This window comes from Crocodylus siamensis, chromosome 2, assembly GCF_052110815.1.
Source record: "Crocodylus siamensis isolate JL-2025a chromosome 2, ASM5211081v1, whole genome shotgun sequence".
Taxonomy (NCBI): Eukaryota; Metazoa; Chordata; order Crocodylia; family Crocodylidae; genus Crocodylus; species Crocodylus siamensis.
Genome location: NC_143396.1, coordinates 24,507,203 through 24,520,638, shown reverse-complemented (window position 1 = coordinate 24,520,638; position 13,436 = coordinate 24,507,203). Strand labels below are relative to the sequence as shown.

Sequence of the window (13,436 nt, the reverse complement as noted above, 5' to 3'; positions counted from 1 at the left end):
CGCATGTAGTTATCAGCCATCTCTCTAGCCGGTTTCCTCGATGTTGACTGGACTTCCGCGCCGTGCCAGGTTTCAACCCGTTCGCGATCCCTTCACGCGGTGTCTGGTAACGTGTGCCCCTGGGCCCCTGGCCGCGCTCCGCTCCCACGCGGGACTGCCGGCGGCGGCGGCGGCGCGCGCCTGGGGTTGCGGAGAGGAGCCAGCAGATGGCGGCGCGTCCCCTCGGCTGCGAGCCGCGTCCCGAGCACGTTGTTTCCAATGCAAGCCGGCTGTGGTTGCAGGGCCCGCCCCCCGCGCGGCCGCCCGTGCATCGCCGTCCGCCGCGCTCCCAGCCCAGCCTGTCACTGCCACGGCGCCGCGGCGCGAGCATGGCGCGAGGGGGGACCGTGCCCGGCCGAGCCCCGCGCCCCGCGCCGCCGCCCCTGCCCCTGCTGCTGCTGCTGCTGCTGGCGCTGCTCGGCGCCTGCTGCGCGCTGCGCGCCCCGGAGCCCGGCGGGGCGGCCCGGGGCGGGGAGCGGCGCGCGGGGGGCAGCGCGCGGGCTCCGGCCGCCGGCGCAGGGCGGGCGGCGGCTGCGGCGCGGAGCGGCCGGCGCGCCAGGGGAGCATCGCCGCCCGCGGCGGCGGCGGCGGCGGGCCGGGAGCAGGTCTCGCTGCTCAGCACCTCCTTCGTGCTCAAGGGGGACGCGTCGCACAACCAGGCGATGGTGCACTGGACGGGCGAGAACAGCAGCGTGAGTGAGGCGGGGGCGCAGGGCGGGGGGAGGGGGGTGCGGCGGCAGCGGCGGCGTCCCCCGCGTCCCGCTCAAGTTTGCAAAGTTTGCGGCGGGAGCGGGAGGCGGCACCTGGCGCGGGGCTCCGGGCACCCTCCAGCCCCGCGTGCTCGGCCGGCGCCCTCCCCGCCTGCGGGGGACGCGTTATTCCCGCGGCCGTGCGGGAGTGGCGGGTGCGGCATCCCGCGCCGGGCAGGCGGCCTCCCTCCGGGGTGAGCGCCCGCGGCGCGTTTCCAGCCCCGCTCTGCCCTCCGCGGCTGCGGCCGGGCGCGGCGGGCACTTGGCACCAGGCTGCCACGTCCCACGGGATGCTCTTTGTAGAAACACCAGCGAATTAGGTGAAAAGGCGACTTTTGGGGCCTTGCCACCCGCTGCAATCACGGCTGGACAGAAACCAGCTATGGAGCCGGGGGCACATGGTTTGAAGCACTAACCGTGTAGCAGGTTGGCTCCCGTTGGGGTCAAATAGTAGTTGTTATCTTGGTCGGTCTGCATTTACTGCGGGATTCACCAGTTAATTGTGTGGGGATTACTTGGCACGTGTGGCCAGTCTACAGTGATTCACCAGTTAATGGCATAATATATGTAGCAGGGATCAAGAGGCACCCAAGTGAGTTTGACAGCCCAAAGGGGAAGACCCTAATCCATACTTTTATGGAGCATTCAACACCAGCTTTCAGTGTTTGGGACCAAATTCTCCCCTGGTATAGCTCACCTTATCTGTTTTTAAACTAATTTTCACAGTCAGACAGTCTCTTATTTGCTCTGTGTGTTCAAACTCGATGGGCATATATTTGCACAGATGGTTTCTGGAGTTTGCTGCCGCGTAATTTATTGAGACTTTATTGAATGAGACTTAATTTTTTGTGGCATCATAAGTAAATACAACATAGCACCAGTCTCTGGCTAATGTCCAATATAACTTTATAGGCACCGAAATCTTGTTACTAAAATTTAGCATAGTTTTTCCTCCAGATTTTAGTGTTTCTGGAAAATCTTCATCTGCTTGTACTGCAGGTCAGTTGAGATCCCAGACTGTTTGAACTTGAGCTTTGTGAATCTTATGTAGAGTTTATTTAAACTTCGGTCTGTTCTGAAAGCTGGTGTTGAATTTCCTGCAGATTTATGGATTAGCATCTTCCCCTTTGGGTTGTCAAATCCACTTTTGTGCTTCTTCATTTGGGGAGGAAAGGGTGTCACCAAAACCGTGGAGTTCTTCCAGGCAGAAGGATGCAGTGATATTCTTGAACAGGTTGGCTGCTTGCATTCATGTTTTATAGTTAGATATATTCACGTATCAGAGTTGGAGACAAACATCACAAACCCTGAAACTTTCAGAGCTAGCTTCTGATTTGCTCAGGAAGCAGTGTATACTGATGGCCATTTTCTTTTTGTAGAAAGCATAGTAAATCAGCAGCATCAGCTACTTCTTCAGTTCTGTTCTTGTTTCTATTTCTGCTCTTAGAGTAATGCAATTTATTTCTATGGTCAGTGCTTGCAGCCTGTTAGGGTTAGCTCCTTACAGAGCTCAGTATTAAAGTTGGTTTAAGTTTAGTTATCAACATATAAAGACAGTGACTGCTTCATGCAAGGTATTGTGTGCTCTAAAATGACTGCACTGGAACCTTGCTAATCTGCACACTTTCTAATCTGTGTTTATAACTGGTGGTTTCTCCTTGCCTCTCTGCAAAGATTTAATAATAGATGCTGCAGTGGGGGTTTATGTGGCTAGGATTTCATTATTTTTCCACAATATGCTACCTTTTATTTATTAGTGTACTGTGAAATATTCTTCTTGAGCAAAGATAAATGACAACTGTCAAAGTGAAGGAATAGACGGTTTGATGTATTGTTTTGCTCTTTTATTGTTTGCTCACTTTCTAATTCAGTAACGTGTGATGAAGCTTTCTCACATTAATTCAAATAGAAGCTCTATATTGTATTTCAGTGACAAAAAACTTCGTTCTGCTGAGCTATTTCCAAAGTATGTTGTTTACTGTGCCAGCCATCAGTTAATCACTCCCCAATGGGGCTATGTTTCAATGCAGGACCTGGAGATGAAAGGCTCAGTGTCCCATTATCGACCCCCTGAGAACCTGCTTCATTTGTTTAGGATATTTTTAAGAAATATGTATGTGATAGGCATTTTCATTCCTTCCTTGTTTATTAGAGTTGGTCCTCTCTGTATATGTCAGGCTGATTGGCAGCATATGAGTTAGCAGTACTACTTTGAAAGCAATGAGGAAGAAAGTATACCACACAGAAGTTATCTGAGATAGCAAGAAGTGTAAAGAACTAGTTTTTTTGGGGGGAAAGGTAGAAAAGTCTATCAAGCTCATGTAGTAAGGATGACATGAACATGAGGAAAGCAAACTTCACCATCATGTATATGTGTTTTGAATTCAGATAACAGCTGAATGTTAGCTGAGGACCCAATCCTGATCCACTGTTGTCTTTTTGTTGACTTCACTGTGCTTTGGATCAAGTTTTCTATCCATATTAGAAAGCAGGAAGTACCAGGAGCAGGACACTAAGTGAACAAATTATTGGGGAGAGCTGCAAACTTTGGATCAGATCTTGCACCATTATATTCCATGGCAGATGCTCCTGTTGACTTCTGTGGTGCCGGATTGAGTCATAAAGCTCTGTGGCTCAGATTTAAAGTTCACTGAAGCCAATGGAAAGGTTTTCATTAATACCAGTGGATCTTGGCCCTAAGGGGCACACTGTAAGAGCCTGAGTGAGAGTACCACTGAGGACATATGGCACTTCATTGGAGGCACGCAGCATTTTGTGAACTGAGGAGCTAACCTCTTTCCTTTGCACTTTACAGCTACAGTGATTGAACATTTGACAGCGATGAGCTCCAGACAACCATATATCCTGTTAAACACCTCACCTAGTAAAATAAATAAGGGGGAAACACACAGTAGGATTATGCCTTTGCACTCCCTGATGGAGAGACAAATAATCATAAAAGATGGGAGGGCAGCTGCTTCTCAGAAAGATGTTCACCTGCATGAGTAGTTCACTGAAAGTACCACCATCCAATACTCTGTGTGGATCAAGGACAAATAAATAAAGTTGGAAAGAGCTTAGGCTGGTTGATGTAAATAAATTTTAAAAAGCACTCTGTGCACATCTTGTAAATCCTCCTGAGCCTCAATAAAAGGAGCGTTTAATTTCTAGTTGCATGAGGTGTCCTAAGAGAAATTTAAAGAGGAGGCCATAAATTAAAGTTATACCTTCCCTCTCTTTTCTCTGCTTTAGAACTCTGCTGTGTACTTTTATTATCCTTTCTTAACATAGTTTTTTTTTAGAATTAGGGAAATGTTGGGTTTGATAGCACAGGGGAGTATATGGTTGCAATGGTTGTAAAGTGAGCTTGAATAACTAGGAAGAGCACAGTACACTTTCCTCATTCTCTTAATAAAGAGCTGTGCAGGGAGGCATGTAAATTGCTTCCTGTTTTGTGTCCTCATTACTCTAGTCTCTATTCTGAAGGATTAATTATTTATAAATTCTATAAGCAGCAAGCGTGTCTCTGACCTTTCCTGGCTGTAGTCTATATAGCTAAAAACAGTGTTGGAGATGCAGGTCCTGCAAAGCTATTCCTTTTTAATGTCAGGAGTATAGCTGCTCAGTTTAGTCCCGCACATAGTATTTGCTTTCGCTGTCCCATGTCTCTTTGTTCATAGAAATCTGCTTTGCACTGTTACATCCAGACAAAGGTTTGGAACTAATTAGTATGGACTAATTTCCTAACCTGTTTTTAAAAAATAATAAACTGAATATCACCAGGAGTTATTGACTCACATTCACTTAACTGACCAACTAACAATACCCAAGGTGTATTTCACAATGTTTAGTTTGCCAGTTGTACAAATCATCTTTATAGCTTGTTCAGTTTAATACGCAGCTTTTCAAGATTACTAAGAACACAACACTTGGACCTGAATTGGGGGGGAGGGGGGGTTATTTATTAGAGAAAAGCTTTAAAGAAATTAATCTTCTTTAGAAGCAGGGAACTTAAAGCCATTCCATTCGTCTTTTATTACAAAGTAAACAGTTTCTTCAGAAAATTGAACTCTTTTCGACCTCAGTGGGGAATACCCTTTATACATTAATGCTAACTGATGTTTAAAAAAATAAAAATTAAAGTATATCTACTTGAAGAATGAAACCTGTATTCGGTTCTGTTTTTAATTCATAGGATGCTCCTACGCTGTGTGTAGACTGCTAAAATGTTGTGAACAGGACTTCAGCCAACTAGTTCTTAAGTCTCTGGTTTTATGGTTGCACTTGTTCCTTTTTGTTTGTTGTCATGTCAGTAATCAATCTGTGCAGTCACTCATTTGCCCAGTAGGTTGGTGTCTTGATCCTGTATAGCACAAGGATTTGGTAAATCAATGTGTATGCTTTTAATAAGGTTCACTATTAGTAGCTGTTTATTAAAGAAAGAAAGATGTGTTTTATTTATGTAGCCACATGGGCCGGATGGGAGTCTGCGCTGATCTGCAGCCCAGCCCCCTGTGCTGTGGGCAGCAAGTGCTGGCCCTGCTCTGGGACTTTTGCTGCAGGTGGCGCACAGGACCTGGAGCTGTGGGCACTGCACATGGCACAGGGCTGGCATGGGAATTATGCTGTTCGCAGTGGTGGTGTGCACTGGCTCTGGGGCCGGTCCCGATAGGGTCATGTTGGTGCTAGCATGTAGAGCTTGTCTGATGGGGGCGCCACATGCCTGCTGACCCTGCATGCAGCTGCCCCAGAGCAGCATTTGAAGCAGAATATGTGGCAAAAGGTGCACACTGCATGTGGTGCCCTGCTGGACTGGTCCTGCACATCAGCTCTGGCACTCCAGTGTGGACTGGCATGGGCATTGCATGCAGCATGTGCTGTATGCTGGCCACCTGGGCTGCATGTAGTGCCTATGGCATGGGCATTGCATGTAGCATGTGCTGTATGCTGGCCACCTGGGCTGCATGTAGTGCCTATGGCACCGGGTCCAGCCTGGGTGCCAGACTGGTTTGCTTGATTCATGTGGCATGAAGGGTCAGTCCAAGAGCCACAGCCCAGATCATATGGTTCCATGGATCATATCCAGCCCACAGGCCATATGTTTGGTACCCCCTGAATAGGACCTCAGCCAACTAGTATTTAGTTCAACACCCTCCCAGAGGCAGGATCATCCCTATCCAAAACATCCTGTACAAATCCATTGCTTAACCCAGGGGTGTCAAACTCATCTGGCCCTATGAACCAGATGAGGAGAGTGCGGCCAGTCTGTAAGCTGGATCAGGTCCAGAAACCATCCCTATGTAATGGAGCCAGCATGCAGGGCTGGTCTGATTCAGGCACCACATGCAACATGCACCCCAGAACATCTCCATGTACTATTTGCAGCGTGTGCCAGCTCCAGCTCTGCACAGCATGCATCAGCCCTGGCCCCTGCCATGCACATTAGGTGCCTGGTGTCATTGCTGTGGGTGGCTCATAGTATACAGGACCAGCCTGGGGTGCATGCTACAACCAGTGTGTGTGATCAGTTTGGAGCACCCATACCAGCCCAGCCCTGAGTGCTGGATATGGCATTTGCTACTGGTCTGTCGACCCAGTCTGGACTGGCCATGGGTCCAGTGTGCAGGGATGGTTTGGCATGAGTGCCACATGCAGTGTGCTCCCCAGCTTGGCCTCATGTACTGCTTGCAGTTGTGGGTGCCATATGTGCTGGCCTCCGCCTCCATGCCCTGTGCAGCCTGTCAGATGGGCTCTGCATGCGCCATATAACATATGGGACCAGGGCCAGGATATGCTGGATGCAGCGCACCAATGAGAGACCCAGAGGCAACATGTGACAGGAGTATCACTATCAGAGCCTTTCTAGGAGTGACTCTGCCCTCTTGTTATGGGCCAACCACCTGCTTACTTGCCTGCCATGCCTTGATCTTAATTGATTAATTGATTGATATAATTAGTGGGAGGCTGCCCATTTTACGCACCCTGATGCCAGGGGGCGCTACCTGCGGCTCCTTTTCCTTCCCTACACCGCAGCCCAAGCCTCGCAGATGGTACTGATGTGGTTTGACCTGGGCCCTGTTATGCCTTGGCCCTGTCCTTTACTTCTGGGGCTCCTCACTGCCCCCCCTTGCTCTGGGGCTGGGGTCAATGCGCCCCCAAGCGCTGCGCCCTCTCTGGCGCCAGGGTCCCCACGCTACCGTGGAGCTCCTATGAGGCCTCCTCCGTACCCTAATATCCTCACCTGGTCCTCCGGTAAACAGTAAACACAAGGACACAAAGCCCCCGGGCTACAACATAAAAGCTAGACCGTCCGGTCAAACAGCATTCAATCCCTACCAGAGAGAGAGAGAGACCACCCCAATGATCAGGGGATGTTCCTACCATCAGAGTTCTCCCCTTTGTCTGTATTAGCCAAGTTCCTCCTTCCTCAATCACCGGAGGGGAACTGCTCTCCTGGCCTCCTGCCTGGGCTTAAGAAGGGCTAAGCCCTGCCCCTTCCTGTCAGCTGGTTTCACTGGTTGCCCTAGCAACCAGCACCTGGTGCCTGGTGCACCTGGTGCCTGGCAGCTAAGCCTCCCCCTTCTCGCCACTAGGGGTCTCTCCCACTGCTTTCAGGCCCAGGGCACCTAAGTGCTCTGTGACAGAGCACCGGGGTCAGATGATAGGGCTCTATAGGCAGGATTTTTGACACCCCTGGTCTAACCTATTAGTAAAACTACACAATCAACCCTGACAACCACAAGGCATAGCACCTGCCACAGATAAGGCAGGGGGACAACAGTAGTCAAGGTCCAGCTGTTGCAAAAGGCACAGAAAAATTTGCTCACCTATGGTCCCTGTTATGCATTCAAATTAAAATGGGGTAGAAATCAGCTATAGAGTTGTTACAGACTTTCAAGCACTAACTATATAGATGCTTGGCTCTTTTTATACCTGGATAGTCATTTTTATTGTGCAATAATTACTTAGCACGTGGCTGGTATAAATTTAATGAGTGATTAACCAGTTAATTGTTTGATAATTACATTGCACTTGTGGCCAGTCTTACCTTGCACATATGGTTGGTCTAAATTTATTGTGTGATTCTCCAGTTAATTGTCTAATGTATGTAATGTGTACCAGGGGCTTAATAGAGCAATTCATCTGGATTTTTTTAGTATATGATATACAGTGCATGTCTACCAAATGCATACGTCTGTTAATGAGCTGTGGTTACTGTGCATTAAGTTTAGTATCTGTAATAACAGGTACTAACGAAATGCACAGTAATTGGTGCTACTGCGCAGTAGTGTTGTTGCACACCTTTAAAGTGGCACTAATGTGCAATTGACTAATTGTACTGTGCATTAGTGCAACAGCACAGCTTTTGCCTTTATGCTGTAATGTGCAGTAGAATTAGTCTACTCCACATTTAGTGTCTTGTGTAGATGCACCTGCAAAATATTTTCTTAAATTTGGAAATGTTACCCTTTTCAGTGCTGTGTCAGCACATATGATTTACAGTATCCCATGTGTACCAAATACATTCTTTTGGTAGATATTTTATTTAATTGGTTTTCTGTTTTTTTCAGTTTGCTATGGATTGTGCTGTTGGAATCCATAAAGAAGATTGACTTCAATATTACTTTAGCAATATCAGTAACAGCAAAAATAATTATTTATCTACACTGGGCAAAATTCCAACTGTGGCAAGGTTTTGGTGCTTGCTGTTTATCAAGAGTGGCCAGATGACTGTTTCTGGAACAAAAAGGAGCATGTGGTAAAATATCCTGATGTCACAGAACTTTGATAAATGACAGATATATTTCAGATTGGAAGGCAAGTTTCCCATAGGGAAAAAAAAGATTCTCTGACATGGGGGAAAATAACATTAAGTTACATTATGTGTGTCCATAGATAAACAATAAATTATTTCTGAAGAGACTTGTAGAAATCCCCAGGAAAAGCAGCAAACTTCTTGGTTCAGGCAGGTAAAAAGCACTATTTTACAAGTTTAAGATGTTAATAAAAAGAGAACTAGACTTTGTTTTATTTTCCTCTCTGTTTCAGCAGTGTACTTCTTGTTGATTCTCTCCCTGCCTTGTACCAGTTCTTCCTGGTAATGGTGGCAGCACCTCTGTGCGCACAGATGCACCCCCACCCCCCCTTCAGCCTGCATTTTCTTAAAGTAGACTTCTGGATTTCTGCCTGGACTTCTGAATAAATGAGTTCCAACCTCTGTCCTCATCAGAATGTTGGATTACAGTGAGTTTCAACATTTCAGGATTCAGCAAGGAGAGGAGCAAAGTTTTTAGCAACAGTTGCTAGTGTAGAGGAAATCTTGTTGCTGCTGTTGCCAATAGCAAGATGGAAAGGTGCTCAGAAGAGCATGTGTGTTTGGGGGAGAGACATGATAGAATGAAAACAGACGTAAAAGAAATATAGCAACCAACAGTAAAGACAGTCATGAAATACTGAAATAATCTCTCTAAAATTGCTGATATATGGTGTGTGCGTGGATATACTGAACCTGAATGAGTTGCATTTCATTAGAAATGTATCTAGACTTTACCCTCTGGCAGTACTGTTCACTGACTAGACAACATTAGAAATTAATAAAAAGAGAAGATGTTTAGAGCATAAAATAAGGAAATAGCTTTTAATTCCAGTAACGTTCAGTAGACTAGGAGGAACTGAAGGACCGAGCTGGGGAAACCATGATTTTACTAAAGGATAGACACTGTCCCTCCTGAAAAGAAAGAAACCTTTGTCATGTATGTATTCATTGTTCACATTTACATAGAAAAAAAGATGACATTATCCCAGAATGAAAAATGTGTACTGCTGGGAGTCTGAGCCCCTAGTGTATTTCCAAACAAAATATTCCTATCACTGTCACTTATGGCTAAACGAGCATTAGAACAAAGAATGTGTAATATAATGAAAATTGAGTCCTCTTGGGGAAAAAAACATCTGCATGAATAAAACAGAGTTTGAAAATAAGCTTCTGTGGTCTGGTTGTCCCTATACCAAAGTTTATGAATGGGATGATATTACGTGATGATCTGCCATGGCTCAGGACTTGATGACCTGTAGAGTCCCTTCCATTCCCTCTGTTTTTATTTAAAATTGGAATCTTTAAAAAGTTCTAAAACTCTAAAGTGAAAAAAAAATCCCTTTTGAATTGTTATTTGTATGGAGGAATACCAGTCATAGACCAAGACTTTACTGTAGTACTAGAGCCAGAGATTATGCCATTTGCACACAACTACTTCATAGAAAAATTGAAATGTTGGGTATTTGTGCACAGAGGTTGCATAAACCTGTGTTTCAATTCCTACTCGAAAGGCTGTGTTTTTAAGTATTTTATTCAGTGACTGTTTAATACTAAATACCTAAATATTCATTGGAGCAGCCACTGGAGCTCTCTTCCTTCCAAGGGAATGTCCTAACCACTAGGGCAGAGTGTTATATTCACATTCGCTCTTCATTGCCTATGGATCAATGAAGCTTTTATTTTTCTGAAACAAGTGGAATAACTTCAGTGGGAGGGTTAAGAGCTCGCTATTAGAATAGCTTGCAGCCTGATGTAAGGGTTGTTTTTGAAAGGTGGGAGATGTGAGTTTGATTTCCATTATGCAGAGCAGGATTAGATCCAGATCTTCCATGTCTTGGGCAAGCAGTTTAACTACCAATGTCTTGGGTAAAATGAAACCATGATACTTCCTCCTAGAGCTATGTGTTGAAGGAAGAAAGCTGCCATTGCATTTGTGTCTCACTGGTGTGCTGCCAATGGGCTAAGCCCCTCAAGGCAGGGAAGACTGAGGAACGCGTAGCTTATTGATCTTATCTGGGCGTGATCATGAGAGAGGCACTGAACTGTTCAGCACCGTCAAGGCTGACATATTTTTAGTTGTATTTTGCAACCAAATCACTCTGCATTTAAATAGAAATTAGAGATAGAAAACCCCAGTAGGTCAGTTAACTCAACCTGCTGTTTACATGTTTGTTTTTGGTCTAAAAGTTTTAAATGTCTAGTTTTAAATATCTTAAGTAATAGGGCTTCTGCCATTTCTACAGGTAAGTTATCCAAATGTTAGGGTTATTTTGGTTGGGAACTTTTTTTCTCGACATCTACCCTAAATTTTCTTTGTCTTATTTTTATTTTGTTATAGCTATCTGAAAAAGGTTTGCTGTCTTTGTAGTGGTGTGTCATTCATATTCTTGCATACTGTTCTCATGTTTCTCCTCTAGTCATTGCTTCACAACATAAAACTAATTTTTACCCTTGAAATCTTTTTTAGTAAATCAGTCTTGCTAGCTCTTTAATCACAATACTTACCCGATCACCTAGCTACAGGGTATTGATTGGCACATTTTTATATACACGTATACAAAGACAAGTTGTTATTCCCTGGATTCCCTCCAGTTTTTCTATATATTTTTTGTTTGTCTTGGACTTTTCAAAAATAAAACCATAAATAATCATAGTAAGTGAAAATAAGTGTTAGCTTTGTTTTGCTTCCTTTTTTGCAAATGAAAATGAGAAGTAAAAGAAAAAGGTGTACATACATTTGGCCAGGGTTGCAATGCCAATTTGTTAAAACTCATTGCTATATGATCAGTTTTACCTTATGTTAATATTATTTTGTTGTTAGATAGGATCAATGTTAACTTTTTTTATACTTTCATCCTTCTCCCCCTTCCCCCATTTTCCTCAGGACCTACCTTTCTTTTCTCATTCACACACACACTGCTTTTGGGAAGAAAGAATAAGTCCTTCTTCCCTGCTGCGGGTTGGTGTCAATGTTTGTAACAGCCGCTGGCCCATGTGTGCTGCTGAGGCAAACATCAAGGTACGGTGTATGTATTGCTACTCTATGGACAGACATGTTCATACCATTGTTACTGCGTCTTCCCTCCTGCCCCGATTGTAAGTACCATGAGGATAAGGAGTCATCCTCCTTCTTTCTCCCCCTCCTCACCCCATGTTGTCATCCTCCTTCTTTCTCCCCCTCCTCACCCCATGTTTATACAAGATAAAGTACTGTGGGGCCATGATCCTTGATGATGGCCTCTAGGTTTTCCTGTAATACAAATAAATACTGCTGATGGCTGAGAATTGAGCTGCTCCACCATCCAGCATTAGCTGTGCATAGCTTTCATCTCCCCAGGCTCTCTCACTAAGCCACTGCGATGGATGTTGCTTTTCTAGGGTACAGGAGAATAGCCTGTTTATGATTAATGCATACCCACACTCACCTCTGACAGTCATTGTTGCTAAAAGCCAGATGCCTGAGGGAGTGAAGGTAAAGGTTTAGCAGAAATATATTGAAACTGCACTTTGAGCTTGGGGCAGCATTTCACATTGTTAAATGTGGCCAATTTGGAAGAAATATTTGCTTTATCACAGAGCCAGTTGTATCAGGGGATTGTAGGCTGCCACTAGCTTCTCCACCTGTCAGGCTTTACAAGATATCTTTCAAGTGTCTGGCTCCCTTGAATTACCCTATCAGATGTTTCTTTTGAAGAATGTGAGTTGCCTGTGAGTCTGTGGCATAAACACATGGAGCAGCCCTCATTAAATCTAGCATCATACCTCTCTGGTAAATCAGAAAATGTTCCCGATGTCCACATGTGTTTATTTTGCACTTGTACATGCTACCTGGGATTCCCTTGTCTTCCAGCTACTGGCAGGCTACACGCTGAATTTTTTTGTTCTGTAATCTCTGTGACTGCTGTAAGGGACATTGTCAAGGGTGAGAGGCCTAACATTAGAGCTGGAAGCTGTACTTTGGTTTGTGGATCTGCATGTGGGCATTGTTTTCCTCATCCCTTCTGTCTATTTTTGTAAACAGCAGGAATAGTAGTAAATATGACAGTCTTGATCTGGCTTCTTAAATATTTCAGTACATTGAGGTTAGAAGAAAGAAACAGGTGGGCACATGAGCTCTCTGAAGGAATTGACTCACGTGGGCTGGACTGCCCAGCAGAAGGGTTGGCAGTTCATTCAGATTGCAGCTCTAGGTTTCAAGGAACTGATCAACTTTTTAGGGACCCTAGTGCTGTCCAACTTTTCCAGCCTACCAGGCAAATACATAATTTGAATACATAAGTATGATTGGGTCAAAGGCCACAGTCAGCATTTTCTCCTATCCTGCTTCCTTCATGTAACGGAGGCACCACACCATTTGGGATTGATGGTTCCTTGACATCTGGAAGAGTGGAGGAATTCAGAGGAGGAATTGCTTTCTAAGAATCACCGGTGGAGCTGTGGGCTCTAGTAGACCATAGTTAGCTAGCAAGAACTAAGAGAAGCGTCCAGGCTGCTCTGGCCTGTGTTGGGCATGGGGTTAGGAATGAGGGAGTCATAACTGAATGATGGTTATGAGCTTTCTTTTCCCTCTCTACTGGGTTGCAGTACTGGAGGGAAACTGAGCCAACTGAGATTTGATCCAGCTTCCTTTGAGGTTCCCATAGCCTAGCAGGGAGGGTGTGAGCTGGTCCATTCCCTTTCCACTGTGATCCAGCAGTCAGCTGGTGCTGAAGGTGCTGAATGCATGCTGTAGAGAAGAGACTATTACTGAGAGTGCTCCTGGATGAGCCAGAGGTGCCCACAGTGCTGTAAATGATGCGGTTGGGAGAAGCGCTCCTATTTCTTTTCTTCAG

General features: G+C 45.4%; 1 protein-coding gene across 6 annotated transcripts in view; it reads left to right on the top strand.

The window, feature by feature from the left end:
* Positions 1–306: 306 nt before the first annotated feature.
* Positions 307–13,436, top strand: part of SORCS2 (sortilin related VPS10 domain containing receptor 2) — a 983,379-nt gene continuing 970,249 nt past the window's right edge. For all 6 annotated transcript variants that reach the window (XM_090035537.1, XM_090035536.1, XM_090035535.1 and 3 more), the window contains exon 1: positions 307–731. In XM_090035537.1, the coding sequence (XP_089891663.1) occupies positions 369–731 (363 nt within the window). In that variant the 5' untranslated portion in view covers positions 307–368. The remainder of the gene's footprint in view (positions 732–13,436) is intronic.